This window comes from Ranitomeya variabilis, chromosome 4 (genome assembly GCF_051348905.1).
Source record: "Ranitomeya variabilis isolate aRanVar5 chromosome 4, aRanVar5.hap1, whole genome shotgun sequence".
NCBI lineage: Eukaryota > Metazoa > Chordata > Amphibia > Anura > Dendrobatidae > Ranitomeya > Ranitomeya variabilis.
Window position 1 is genome coordinate 459,384,158 of NC_135235.1, and position 14,672 is coordinate 459,398,829.

Sequence of the window (14,672 nt, forward strand, 5' to 3'; positions counted from 1 at the left end):
TGGCCTCAATAAGATAAAAAAGCTTATACTCACCTCCTGTGCTGGTTCCGTTCCCGTGGGGTTGGCTCTCATTCTTCCCAGGGCTCCGGTTCTGTTGTTGTGGCACGCGAGCCCAACATCTAATCAGCGCTGGCGTCACTGTCCCCGACATCTGTTAAGTTGAACATGAAGAAGAAGTGAGAGATCAGCTGTAGCCCTGACTTAATCTTCATGTTTGAGTCGACAAAAGGCGAAGACAGTGACACCAGCGCTGATTGGGCACCAAGCTCACGGGTCATAACAACCACATGAAAGCTCTGGGACCGTAAGTGATGACACAGCTGGAACAGAATCGGCACGGGAGGTGTGTAAAGGCTTTTCTATTTTTTTATTTTATCGGGGCCAGATATTAAGATCAAGAAGGGGTTTTCCTAGTGGTGGACAACCCCTTTTAAGTCTGTAGGTCAATATGCTAACATGTATAGTAAAAACATATTACTGTAAGAATAATTAGCTTTTAACACATTTATGGAAACCAAAGTGATAACATATTGAAAAATAATAAAACATTTTTTTTACAGAGAAGGAAATTCCTATAAAGATTGCATATTCCCAATATGAAGATGCATTAACTACAGATAATACGATTAATGTGACAGCTGTATGTCAGATCGAAAACTGGGGTGATCTGTTTGCAGAAAATAACATTGTTTTGAAGAAACCACCACTTGAAACTAAGGTACAATACCTGCTCTCATACCTAAGACTCTTTGCTGGAGCTTTTCGCATTTCTAATAGTCTCCTATAGACTGTGGTGATTTGAATCCTCATAAACCTCTTCTAATGTAAAATCAGATGATTTGTAGTTATTACATGGAGTTTAGCTAAGACAGTACCTTAAAAAAGAAAATAAGCTTATATAGTAAGAACATTAAACGGAAACTGTCACATTGTACATGCAGTCCGATCCGTGGACAGCAAGGGATGAAGAAGAATGATATATTGTATTGTCTTATTAGAAAAGATTCAATACAAATTGTATTTGATTCACTGAAATTCCTGGTTTTTGTTGTTTATGAGTCCAGTGGGTGGTCCTACTCACTCAATGGACTGATGGACTCATATGCATGCAAACACCATGGATGTCAGTGAATAAAATGGAAGTTTTCCCACAAAAACGTGTATGACTCTGATCAGCTTCTCCTGCTCTTTGACCTCCTGTCTACAAATCGGATACCATTTTAAACATGACAAGTTCCCTTTAATCCTATAAATAGTGATGAACTAACACTTGTGATCATCTGCTGGACTCAAGTTCTGACACACTAACAAGGCCCAGATATCAGGAGCCATGATGTTCAGTAGAGGACAGCACCATTTGTAGTTATCCTGGTCTTTGGGCCTATTTTTTTTTCTGGTGAGCAGATTTATCACTTCAAATGCTAAATTAATGTATGGACAAGATTTACAACAATTTCACAAACATTCCTCTCCTCCTCTTTTAGGCTTTGGGGACAGCTGTGTTGGGTAAACCAGTAACTGTTGAGGTCAAATTTACCAACCCATTACCTACTCCTTTGAAGAACTGTGTGCTTACAGCAGAGGGCAGTGGCTTAATAAAAAATGAACTACAGAAGAGGTGAGTACTAGTGTTGAGCGATACTTTCCGATATCGGAAAGTATCGGAATCGGAAAGTATCGGCCGATACCGTCACAGTATCGGAATCCAATCCGATACCGATACCCGATCCCAATGCAAGTCAATGGGACGAAAATATCGGAATTAAAATAAACCCTTTATACACTTGTAGGTTCATTCTACATGAAGGAAAACAACTAAGAATAATGTAGGATGTATTGGGGGACGTGGCGGAGACATTAAAGGCACAGAGGTTTAGCCCAATCTAATAGAATAGCAGGATTTTTTTTTTTTTTTTATGACGTTCGGCGTTAGAAAGAATTTGACTATGTTATTTTTTTTTTTTATGTCAGATATTGATGTTTCACTACTTCCACGCCCTTCACCTTCTTTTTTACTTCTCCCACGCTTTCTTCTTCATTATCCTCATCATCAGCTTCTTTGACATCAACTTCTTCACCTTCTTCATCTTCTTCTTCATCTTCTACCTATTATTTTTTGGGTTACATTGTTCATATTCTTTTTATTTTACTATTATCTTCATCATATTCTACTTCTTCATCATATTCTTATTTGTGACAGGCATTCCCGTAGTTGTTATCTATAAAAGTTTGAAGATTACACCTTCCGTTCTGCCTGTCACAAAACAGTTACATTTGTCCGCGTTCAGTTTGGCCTGCAGCATCAGGCTTTATCCAGGGGCACCACGAGGAGGAACGGACTCACCCCCATACACTGCTTAGTCTTCTTCTGCTTATAATTTACATAATATTTTTTGCTCTGATATTTTGTGTTATGCTTAATGTCCTTCTGCTCTTTGTTCTGCAGCCTCTTGTTCTTCTGCTTCTCGGTCTTCCAGGTCGTCGTCGTCTCCAGGGTCGTCGTCTCCGGGGTCGTCGTCATCGGGGTCGTCTCCGGGGTCGTCGTCATCGGGGTGGTCTTCAGGGTCATCGTCTCCAGGGTCGTCGTCATCACGGTGGTTGTCGTCTCTGGTGTCGTCGTCATCTTAGGGGTGGTCTTCCGGGTCATCGTGTTTAGTCTCTTGAACTTGGAAATGCAGCAGAAGGTACAAGAAGGCTGAGAGAATGCCGAGAACCAGCTGATGGAACTGGAGCTCAGATGGCTACCCGAAGGTCCAAGAGCCAATGGAACGACCGAGGACCAGCTGACGTTACTGGAACCCGGTTACTAAGCAGGAGGTACCCGTGCTGAAAGCACTACCAAGGACCACCTGACGTTGGTGGAACTCAGATACCCAGAGGGAGGCACCTAAGCCAAAGGCTCTGCCCGGAACCAGCTGACGGTACTGGAACCAGGATGGGGAGCAGAAGGTACAAGAGCAAAAGACACTGCCGAGAACCAGCTGACGGTGCTGGAACCCGGATGGGTAGCCGAAGGTCCAAGAGCCAATGGAACTACCGAGGACCAGCTGACGTTACTGGAACCCGGTTACTAAGCAGGAGGTACCCGTGCCTGAAAGCACTACCAAGGACCACCTGACGTTGGTGGAACTCGGATACCAAAGGGAGGCACCTAAGCCAAAGGCTCTGCCCGGAACCAGCTGACGGTACTGGAACCAGGATGGGGAGCAGAAGGTACAAGAGCAAGTGTCTGCGTGGCTTTTGCAGGACACGATGCCGGCTGCACAGCAGGGGAACAGCTGGCGGTGCTGAACCCCACTGACACATTGGCTGGTGTTTTTCTCTGTGCAGCTAGCACATCTGGGCCCCAACTGGCGGTGTGTTAGAGCCCAGGGACAGCAGGAGAAGGAGGAGGAGCAGGAGCAGGGGGAGGGGAGTGTAGGCCGAAGCCTGCACTGGCGGCAGCTTTGGGTGTGTTGTGTCTGCGTGGCGGTCGCAGGACACGTTGCCGGCTACACAGCAGGGGAACAGCTGGCGGTGCTGGACCCCACTGACACATTGGCGAGGTGTTTGGCTCTGTGCAGCCAGCACTTCCGGACAGCAACGAGCGGTGTTGTAGCCCGGGCTCTGCAGGGGGAGCAGAGTGTAGGCCGAAGCCTACTTGAACCAATTTCAAAGGTAACCTTTAACCCCCCCTCAGGGGTTAGAAAGTAGAAGAGCCACAGCTTATGCAGCAGTAGTGCTGCGCAAGTCAAAGGTTGCTCTTGTAATTTTTCTCCTTGCACACGCTGAATGGAACACGTATAACATTTAGCCCTTTATACAGTCAAACTGTGTAATGGAGGCGAGAGTTCCCTTTGTAATGAGACGCAGCACAGATGTCAAGAATCCCACCTTGGTGCTGGGTGCAGCCTCCTGAGCGTTGTTATTTGCTGTACAGGAGTCTGCGCTGTCGTGTTATCCCCTGGCCTAGCGCCGTTAGCGCTGCCCATCTTCTGACATCATTTAATGTCGGCCGTTGCGGTTCGCGATGACCATGAATCCCAGCCCCGCAGTGTCTTAACATTGTTAAAACACTGCGGGGCTGGGATTCAGGGCCTGGCGCAGCACATATGTTCGCCTCTCACACGCGGGTCCTTACACCCGCTTCAGACTGTGCGGCGTCATCTGATCCCTTATCGCATGCCACGGCCATGAAGCCGCACAGTCCGAAGAAGGCGGAAGGAGAGGAGGGACAGGCGAACTGATGCACTGATCCTGCCCATCAATCACACCCTCGCAGTCCCAATAAATAAGACACCGAGGGGCGTTGTGTGGGTCAGGGCGGCCGCAGAGGCGCAGCCAGCCAAACAATGATGCCAGAAGACGGGCAGCGCTACCAAGGGGGTTGCAGCGTGTCATTACAAAGGAAAGTCACACCCCCGGGACGGTTAAATGGTCACACAGAGGACACATTTCAGACGTGTTTTCAGTTCCACATGTGCGAGGAGAATACGTTTCTGAGCCACCTTGCACACATGCAGCATTACCGCTGTACAAGGTGGCTGGATAACGTAAAAACGCCTGGGGGAGGGGGGACAGGTTCCCTTCAATTTCAGTTCTTGTGTCTGCGTGGCTTTTGCAGGACACGTTGCCGGCTGCACAGCAGGGGAACAGCTGGCGGTGCTGGACCCCACTGACACATTGGCTGGTGTTTTTCTCTGTGCAGCTAGCACATCTGGGCAAAAACTGGCGGTGTGTTAGAGCCCAGGGACAGCAGGAGGAGGAGCAGGAGGAGGAGGAGCAGGGGGAGGGGAGTGTAGGCCGAAGCCTGCACAGGCGGCAGCTTTGGGTGTGTTGTGTCTGCGTGGCTTTTGCAGGACACGTTGCCGGCTACACAGCAGGGGAACAGCTGGCGGTGCTGGACCCCACTGACACATTGGCGAGGTGTTTGGCTCTGTGCAGCCAGCACTTCCGGACAGCAACTAGCGTTGTTGGAGCCCGGGCTCTGCAGGTGGAGCAGAGTGTAGGCCGAAGCCTAATTGAACCGATTTCAAAAGTCACCTTTAACCCCCCCTCAGGGGTTAGAAAGTAGAAGAGCCACAGCTTATGCAGCAGTAGTGCTGCGCAAGTCAAAGGTTGCTCTTGTAATTTTTCTCCTTGCACACGCTGAATGGAACACGTATAACATTTAGCCCTTTATACAGTCAAACTGTGTAATGGAGGCGAGAGTTCCCTTTGTAATGAGACGCAGCACAGATGTCAAGAATCCCACCTTGGTGCTGGGTGCAGCCTCCTGAGCGTTGTTATTTGCTGTACAGGAGTCTGCGCTGTCGTGTTATCCCCTGGCCTAGCGCCGTTAGCGCTGCCCATCTTCTGACATCATTTAATGTCGGCCGTTGCGGTTCGCGATGACCATGAATCCCAGCCCCGCAGTGTCTTAACATTGTTAAAACACTGCGGGGCTGGGATTCAGGGCCTGGCGCAGCACATATGTTCGCCTCTCACACGCGGGTCCTTACACCCGCTTCAGACTGTGCGGCGTCATCTGATCCCTTATCGCATGCCACGGCCATGAAGCCGCACAGTCCGAAGAAGGCGGAAGGAGAGGAGGGACAGGCGAACTGATGCACTGATCCTGCCCATCAATCACACCCTCGCAGTCCCAATAAATAAGACACCGAGGGGCGTTGTGTGGGTCAGGGCGGCCGCAGAGGCGCAGCCAGCCAAACAATGATGCCAGAAGACGGGCAGCGCTACCAAGGGGGTTGCAGCGTGTCATTACAAAGGAAAGTCACACCCCCGGGACGGTTAAATGGTCACACAGAGGACACATTTCAGACGTGTTTTCAGTTCCACATGTGCGAGGAGAATACGTTTCTGAGCCACCTTGCACACATGCAGCATTACCGCTGTACAAGGTGGCTGGATAACGTAAAAACGCCTGGGGGAGGGGGGACAGGTTCCCTTCAATTTCAGTTCTTGTGTCTGCGTGGCTTTTGCAGGACACGTTGCCGGCTGCACAGCAGGGGAACAGCTGGCGGTGCTGGACCCCACTGACACATTGGCTGGTGTTTTTCTCTGTGCAGCTAGCACATCTGGGCAAAAACTGGCGGTGTGTTAGAGCCCAGGGACAGCAGGAGGAGGAGCAGGAGGAGGAGGAGCAGGGGGAGGGGAGTGTAGGCCGAAGCCTGCACAGGCGGCAGCTTTGGGTGTGTTGTGTCTGCGTGGCTTTTGCAGGACACGTTGCCGGCTACACAGCAGGGGAACAGCTGGCGGTGCTGGACCCCACTGACACATTGGCGAGGTGTTTGGCTCTGTGCAGCCAGCACTTCCGGACAGCAACTAGCGTTGTTGGAGCCCGGGCTCTGCAGGTGGAGCAGAGTGTAGGCCGAAGCCTAATTGAACCGATTTCAAAAGTCACCTTTAACCCCCCCTCAGGGGTTACAAAGTAGAAGAGCCACAGCTTATGCAGCAGTAGTGCTGCGCAAGTCAAAGGTTGCTCTTGTAATTTTTCTCCTTGCACACGCTGAATGGAACACGTATAACATTTAGCCCTTTATACAGTCAAACTGTGTAATGGAGGCGAGAGTTCCCTTTGTAATGAGACGCAGCACAGATGTCAAGAATCCCACCTTGGTGCTGGGTGCAGCCTCCTGAGCGTTGTTATTTGCTGTACAGGAGTCTGCGCTGTCGTGTTATCCCCTGGCCTAGCGCCGTTAGCGCTGCCCATCTTCTGACATCATTTAATGTCGGCCGTTGCGGTTCGCGATGACCATGAATCCCAGCCCCGCAGTGTCTTAACATTGTTAAAACACTGCGGGGCTGGGATTCAGGGCCTGGCGCAGCACATATGTTCGCCTCTCACACGCGGGTCCTTACACCCGCTTCAGACTGTGCGGCGTCATCTGATCCCTTATCGCATGCCACGGCCATGAAGCCGCACAGTCCGAAGAAGGCGGAAGGAGAGGAGGGACAGGCGAACTGATGCACTGATCCTGCCCATCAATCACACCCTCGCAGTCCCAATAAATAAGACACCGAGGGGCGTTGTGTGGGTCAGGGCGGCCGCAGAGGCGCAGCCAGCCAAACAATGATGCCAGAAGACGGGCAGCGCTACCAAGGGGGTTGCAGCGTGTCATTACAAAGGAAAGTCACACCCCCGGGACGGTTAAATGGTCACACAGAGGACACATTTCAGACGTGTTTTCAGTTCCACATGTGCGAGGAGAATACGTTTCTGAGCCACCTTGCACACATGCAGCATTACCGCTGTACAAGGTGGCTGGATAACGTAAAAACGCCTGGGGGAGGGGGGACAGGTTCCCTTCAATTTCAGTTCTTGTGTCTGCGTGGCTTTTGCAGGACACGTTGCCGGCTGCACAGCAGGGGAACAGCTGGCGGTGCTGGACCCCACTGACACATTGGCTGGTGTTTTTCTCTGTGCAGCTAGCACATCTGGGCAAAAACTGGCGGTGTGTTAGAGCCCAGGGACAGCAGGAGGAGGAGCAGGAGGAGGAGGAGCAGGGGGAGGGGAGTGTAGGCCGAAGCCTGCACAGGCGGCAGCTTTGGGTGTGTTGTGTCTGCGTGGCTTTTGCAGGACACGTTGCCGGCTACACAGCAGGGGAACAGCTGGCGGTGCTGGACCCCACTGACACATTGGCGAGGTGTTTGGCTCTGTGCAGCCAGCACTTCCGGACAGCAACTAGCGTTGTTGGAGCCCGGGCTCTGCAGGTGGAGCAGAGTGTAGGCCGAAGCCTAATTGAACCGATTTCAAAAGTCACCTTTAACCCCCCCTCAGGGGTTACAAAGTAGAAGAGCCACAGCTTATGCAGCAGTAGTGCTGCGCAAGTCAAAGGTTGCTCTTGTAATTTTTCTCCTTGCACACGCTGAATGGAACACGTATAACATTTAGCCCTTTATACAGTCAAACTGTGTAATGGAGGCGAGAGTTCCCTTTGTAATGAGACGCAGCACAGATGTCAAGAATCCCACCTTGGTGCTGGGTGCAGCCTCCTGAGCGTTGTTATTTGCTGTACAGGAGTCTGCGCTGTCGTGTTATCCCCTGGCCTAGCGCCGTTAGCGCTGCCCATCTTCTGACATCATTTAATGTCGGCCGTTGCGGTTCGCGATGACCATGAATCCCAGCCCCGCAGTGTCTTAACATTGTTAAAACACTGCGGGGCTGGGATTCAGGGCCTGGCGCAGCACATATGTTCGCCTCTCACACGCGGGTCCTTACACCCGCTTCAGACTGTGCGGCGTCATCTGATCCCTTATCGCATGCCACGGCCATGAAGCCGCACAGTCCGAAGAAGGCGGAAGGAGAGGAGGGACAGGCGAACTGATGCACTGATCCTGCCCATCAATCACACCCTCGCAGTCCCAATAAATAAGACACCGAGGGGCGTTGTGTGGGTCAGGGCGGCCGCAGAGGCGCAGCCAGCCAAACAATGATGCCAGAAGACGGGCAGCGCTACCAAGGGGGTTGCAGCGTGTCATTACAAAGGAAAGTCACACCCCCGGGACGGTTAAATGGTCACACAGAGGACACATTTCAGACGTGTTTTCAGTTCCACATGTGCGAGGAGAATACGTTTCTGAGCCACCTTGCACACATGCAGCATTACCGCTGTACAAGGTGGCTGGATAACGTAAAAACGCCTGGGGGAGGGGGGACAGGTTCCCTTCAATTTCAGTTCTTGTGTCTGCGTGGCTTTTGCAGGACACGTTGCCGGCTGCACAGCAGGGGAACAGCTGGCGGTGCTGGACCCCACTGACACATTGGCTGGTGTTTTTCTCTGTGCAGCTAGCACATCTGGGCAAAAACTGGCGGTGTGTTAGAGCCCAGGGACAGCAGGAGGAGGAGCAGGAGGAGGAGGAGCAGGGGGAGGGGAGTGTAGGCCGAAGCCTGCACAGGCGGCAGCTTTGGGTGTGTTGTGTCTGCGTGGCTTTTGCAGGACACGTTGCCGGCTACACAGCAGGGGAACAGCTGGCGGTGCTGGACCCCACTGACACATTGGCGAGGTGTTTGGCTCTGTGCAGCCAGCACTTCCGGACAGCAACTAGCGTTGTTGGAGCCCGGGCTCTGCAGGTGGAGCAGAGTGTAGGCCGAAGCCTAATTGAACCGATTTCAAAAGTCACCTTTAACCCCCCCTCAGGGGTTACAAAGTAGAAGAGCCACAGCTTATGCAGCAGTAGTGCTGCGCAAGTCAAAGGTTGCTCTTGTAATTTTTCTCCTTGCACACGCTGAATGGAACACGTATAACATTTAGCCCTTTATACAGTCAAACTGTGTAATGGAGGCGAGAGTTCCCTTTGTAATGAGACGCAGCACAGATGTCAAGAATCCCACCTTGGTGCTGGGTGCAGCCTCCTGAGCGTTGTTATTTGCTGTACAGGAGTCTGCGCTGTCGTGTTATCCCCTGGCCTAGCGCCGTTAGCGCTGCCCATCTTCTGACATCATTTAATGTCGGCCGTTGCGGTTCGCGATGACCATGAATCCCAGCCCCGCAGTGTCTTAACATTGTTAAAACACTGCGGGGCTGGGATTCAGGGCCTGGCGCAGCACATATGTTCGCCTCTCACACGCGGGTCCTTACACCCGCTTCAGACTGTGCGGCGTCATCTGATCCCTTATCGCATGCCACGGCCATGAAGCCGCACAGTCCGAAGAAGGCGGAAGGAGAGGAGGGACAGGCGAACTGATGCACTGATCCTGCCCATCAATCACACCCTCGCAGTCCCAATAAATAAGACACCGAGGGGCGTTGTGTGGGTCAGGGCGGCCGCAGAGGCGCAGCCAGCCAAACAATGATGCCAGAAGACGGGCAGCGCTACCAAGGGGGTTGCAGCGTGTCATTACAAAGGAAAGTCACACCCCCGGGACGGTTAAATGGTCACACAGAGGACACATTTCAGACGTGTTTTCAGTTCCACATGTGCGAGGAGAATACGTTTCTGAGCCACCTTGCACACATGCAGCATTACCGCTGTACAAGGTGGCTGGATAACGTAAAAACGCCTGGGGGAGGGGGGACAGGTTCCCTTCAATTTCAGTTCTTGTGTCTGCGTGGCGGTCGCAGGACACGTTGCCGGCTACACAGCAGGGGAACAGCTGGCGGTGCTGAACCCCACTGACACATTGGCTGGTGTTTTTCTCTGTGCAGCTAGCACATCTGGGCAAAAACTGGCGGTGTTAGAGCCCAGGGTCAGCAGGAGGAGCAGGGGGAGCGGAGTGTAGGCCGAAGCCTGCACTCGAGCAAGTTGAAAGGAAACCTTTAACACCCCCCCCCCCAGGCGTTTGTAGCTGAAAGAGCCATTGTGTACAGCACTAATGCTGGAAAAGGTAAACTTAGCTCTTTTAATTATGGTCCTTGTACATGCGGAACCAAACATTTATGAAATGTGTCTCCTCACAGCGTTAAACCGTCCGGTAGGTGGAACTTTCCTTTGTCGTGTGACGCAGCACAGCCATCATTTTTACCCCCTTGGCGCCGTGCGCCCACTCCTCAGCGTTGTTTGAATCTGTCCCGGAGCCTGCGCTGTTAGGTTAGCCCTTGGCCATGCACACATGTTGCGCTGCCCGTCTTCTGACCTCATTTGGTGTCAGGCTGGCTGCGCCTGTGCGGGTGCGCTGGCCGAGATCCCGCCTCGCAGTGTCGTCTAATGTAATCCCACCGCGGGCCTGTGATCCGTGCCCGTGCGCAGTGCATATCCTGTCCTCTCACTCCCCTCCCTACGGCTTTTTCAGACTGTGCGTTGTCACGGCCGTGGCATGCTATTAGGGACCAGCTGACATCGCACAGTCTGAAGAAGCCGTAGGGAGGGGAGTGAGAGGAGAGGATATGCACTGCGCACGGGCACGGATCACAGGCCCGCGGTGGGATTACATTAGACGACACTGCGAGGCGGGATCTCGACCAGCGCACCCGCACAGGCGCAGCCAGCCTGACACCAAATGAGGTCAGAAGACGGGCAGCGCAACATGTGTGCATGGCCAAGGGCTAACCTAACAGCGCAGGCTCCGGGACAGATTCAAACAACGCTGAGGAGTGGGCGCACGGCGCCAAGGGGGTAAAAATGATGGCTGTGCTGCGTCACACGACAAAGGAAAGTTCCACCTACCGGACGGTTTAACGCTGTGTGGGGACACATTTCATAAGTGTTAGGTTCAGCATGTGCAAGGAGCATCACGAAAAGAGGCACTTTTTCCCTTTGCATTATTACTGCTGCACAAGGTGGCTCCTTCAGTAACAAACGCCTGGGGGGGGGGGGGGTCAGGTTCCCTTACATTTAACTTGTTGTGTCTGCGTGGCGGTCGCAGTACACGTTGCCGTATACACAGCAGGGGAACAGCTGGCGGTGCTGAACCCCACTAACACATTGGCGAGGTGTTTGGCTCTGTGCGTACAGCACTTCTGGACGGCAACTAGCGGTGTTGGAGCCCAGGGACAGGTGGAGGAGGAGGAGTTTGGATGAGGTTGGAGGAGGTTGGAGGGATTGCCACACACACAGCAGGGGAACAGCTGACGTTACTGAACCCCAATAACAGAGGAGGGACTGTTGACTGTGCGTACAGCACTTCTGGACGGCAACTGGCGGTGTTGGAGCCCAGGGACAGGTGGAGGAGGTAGGAGGAGGTAGGAGGGATTGCCACACACACAGCAGGGGAACAGCTGACGTTACTGAACCCCAATAACAGAGGAGCGACTGTTGACTGTGCGTACAGCACTTCTGGACGGCAACTAGCGGTGTTGGAGCCCAGGGACAGGTGGAGGAGGAGGAGTTTGGATGAGGTTGGAGGAGGTTGGAGGGATTGCCACACACACAGCAGGGGAACAGCTGACGTTACTGAACCCCAATAACAGAGGAGGGACTGTTGACTGTGCGTACAGCACTTCTGGACGGCAACTGGCGGTGTTGGAGCCCAGGGACAGGTGGAGGAGGAAGGAGGAGGTAGGAGGGATTGCCACACACACAGCAGGGGAACAGCTGACGTTACTGAACCCCAATAACAGAGGAGCGACTGTTGACTGTGCGTACAGCACTTCTGGACGGCAACTAGCGGTGTTGGAGCCCAGGGACAGGTGGAGGAGGAGGAGTTTGGATGAGGTTGGAGGAGGTTGGAGGGATTGCCACACACACAGCAGGGGAACAGCTGACGTTACTGAACCCCAATAACAGAGGAGGGACTGTTGACTGTGCGTACAGCACTTCTGGACGGCAACTGGCGGTGTTGGAGCCCAGGGACAGGTGGAGGAGGTAGGAGGAGGTAGGAGGGATTGCCACACACACAGCAGGGGAACAGCTGACGTTACTGAACCCCAATAACAGAGGAGGGACTGTTGACTGTGCGTACAGCACTTCTGGACGGCAACTGGCGGTGTTGGAGCCCAGGGACAGGTGGAGGAGGAGGAGGTAGGAGGAGGTTGGAGGAGGTTGGAGGGATTGCCACACACACAGCAGGGGAACAGCTGACGTTACTGAACCCCAATAACAGAGGAGGGACTGTTGACTGTGCGTACAGCACTTCTGGACGGCAACTGGCGGTGTTGGAGCCCAGGGACAGGTGGAGGAGGAGGAGGTAGGAGGAGGTTGGAGGAGGTAGGAGGGATTGCCACACACACAGCAGGGGAACAGCTGACGTTACTGAACCCCAATAACAGAGGAGCGACTGTTGACTGTGCGTACAGCACTTCTGGACGGCAACTAGCGGTGTTGGAGCCCAGGGACAGGTGGAGGAGGAGGAGTTTGGATGAGGTTGGAGGAGGTTGGAGGGATTGCCACACACACAGCAGGGGAACAGCTGACGTTACTGAACCCCAATAACAGAGGAGGGACTGTTGACTGTGCGTACAGCACTTCTGGACGGCAACTGGCGGTGTTGGAGCCCAGGGACAGGTGGAGGAGGAGGAGGTAGGAGGAGGTTGGAGGAGGTTGGAGGGATTGCCACACACACAGCAGGGGAACAGCTGACGTTACTGAACCCCAATAACAGAGGAGGGACTGTTGACTGTGCGTACAGCACTTCTGGACGGCAACTGGCGGTGTTGGAGCCCAGGGACAGGTGGAGGAGGAAGGAGGAGGTAGGAGGGATTGCCACACACACAGCAGGGGAACAGCTGACGTTACTGAACCCCAATAACAGAGGAGGGACTGTTGACTGTGCGTACAGCACTTCTGGACGGCAACTGGCGGTGTTGGAGCCCAGGGACAGGTGGAGGAGGAGGAGGTAGGAGGAGGTTGGAGGAGGTAGGAGGGATTGCCACACACACAGCAGGGGAACAGCTGACGTTACTGAACCCCAATAACAGAGGAGCGACTGTTGACTGTGCGTACAGCACTTCTGGACGGCAACTAGCGGTGTTGGAGCCCAGGGACAGGTGGAGGAGGAGGAGTTTGGATGAGGTTGGAGGAGGTTGGAGGGATTGCCACACACACAGCAGGGGAACAGCTGACGTTACTGAACCCCAATAACAGAGGAGGGACTGTTGACTGTGCGTACAGCACTTCTGGACGGCAACTGGCGGTGTTGGAGCCCAGGGACAGGTGGAGGAGGAAGGAGGAGGTAGGAGGGATTGCCACACACACAGCAGGGGAACAGCTGACGTTACTGAACCCCAATAACAGAGGAGCGACTGTTGACTGTGCGTACAGCACTTCTGGACGGCAACTAGCGGTGTTGGAGCCCAGGGACAGGTGGAGGAGGAGGAGTTTGGATGAGGTTGGAGGAGGTTGGAGGGATTGCCACACACACAGCAGGGGAACAGCTGACGTTACTGAACCCCAATAACAGAGGAGGGACTGTTGACTGTGCGTACAGCACTTCTGGACGGCAACTGGCGGTGTTGGAGCCCAGGGACAGGTGGAGGAGGAGGAGGTAGGAGGAGGTTGGAGGAGGTAGGAGGGATTGCCACACACACAGCAGGGGAACAGCTGACGTTACTGAACCCCAATAACAGAGGAGCGACTGTTGACTGTGCGTACAGCACTTCTGGACGGCAACTAGCGGTGTTGGAGCCCAGGGACAGGTGGAGGAGGAGGAGTTTGGATGAGGTTGGAGGAGGTTGGAGGGATTGCCACACACACAGCAGGGGAACAGCTGACGTTACTGAACCCCAATAACAGAGGAGGGACTGTTGACTGTGCGTACAGCACTTCTGGACGGCAACTGGCGGTGTTGGAGCCCAGGGACAGGTGGAGGAGGAGGAGGTAGGAGGAGGTTGGAGGAGGTAGGAGGGATTGCCACACACACAGCAGGGGAACAGCTGACGTTACTGAACCCCAATAACAGAGGAGCGACTGTTGACTGTGCGTACAGCACTACCAGGCAACAACTAGCGGTGTTGGAGCCCAGGGACAGGTGGAGAAGCAGAGGAACACAATGTAGGCCGAAGCCTGATTGGAGAAAGGGAACCTTTAACCCCCCCCCCCAAGGCATTTGTAGCTGAAAGAGCCAGCTTGTGCAGCTCAAAAGATGCAAAAGGAAAAGGTGGCTCTTTTAATTATGCTCCTTGCAAGCACAGAACTAAACACTTATAAAATGTGTCCCCTGAAACCGTGAAACTGTCCCGGAGGTGGGACTTTCCTTCGTAATATGACGCAGCACAGCTGTCATTCCTACCCCCTCGGCGCCGTGCCCCGGCTCCTCATCGTTGTTTGATTCCGTCCCGGAGCCTGCGCTGTTAGGTTATCCCTTGGCCAGGCACACT

The 14,672-nt window shown here is 53.4% G+C and overlaps 1 protein-coding gene across 3 annotated transcripts in view; it reads left to right on the top strand.

Moving 5' to 3' along the window:
• The window catches only part of LOC143765198 (protein-glutamine gamma-glutamyltransferase E-like), a 121,589-nt gene that overhangs the window by 90,938 nt on the left and 15,979 nt on the right, over window positions 1-14,672 (top strand). For all 3 annotated transcript variants that reach the window (XM_077251636.1, XM_077251634.1, XM_077251635.1), the window contains 2 exons: window positions 561-718; window positions 1,485-1,618. In XM_077251636.1, the coding sequence (XP_077107751.1) occupies window positions 561-718; window positions 1,485-1,618 (292 nt within the window). The remainder of the gene's footprint in view (window positions 1-560; window positions 719-1,484; window positions 1,619-14,672) is intronic.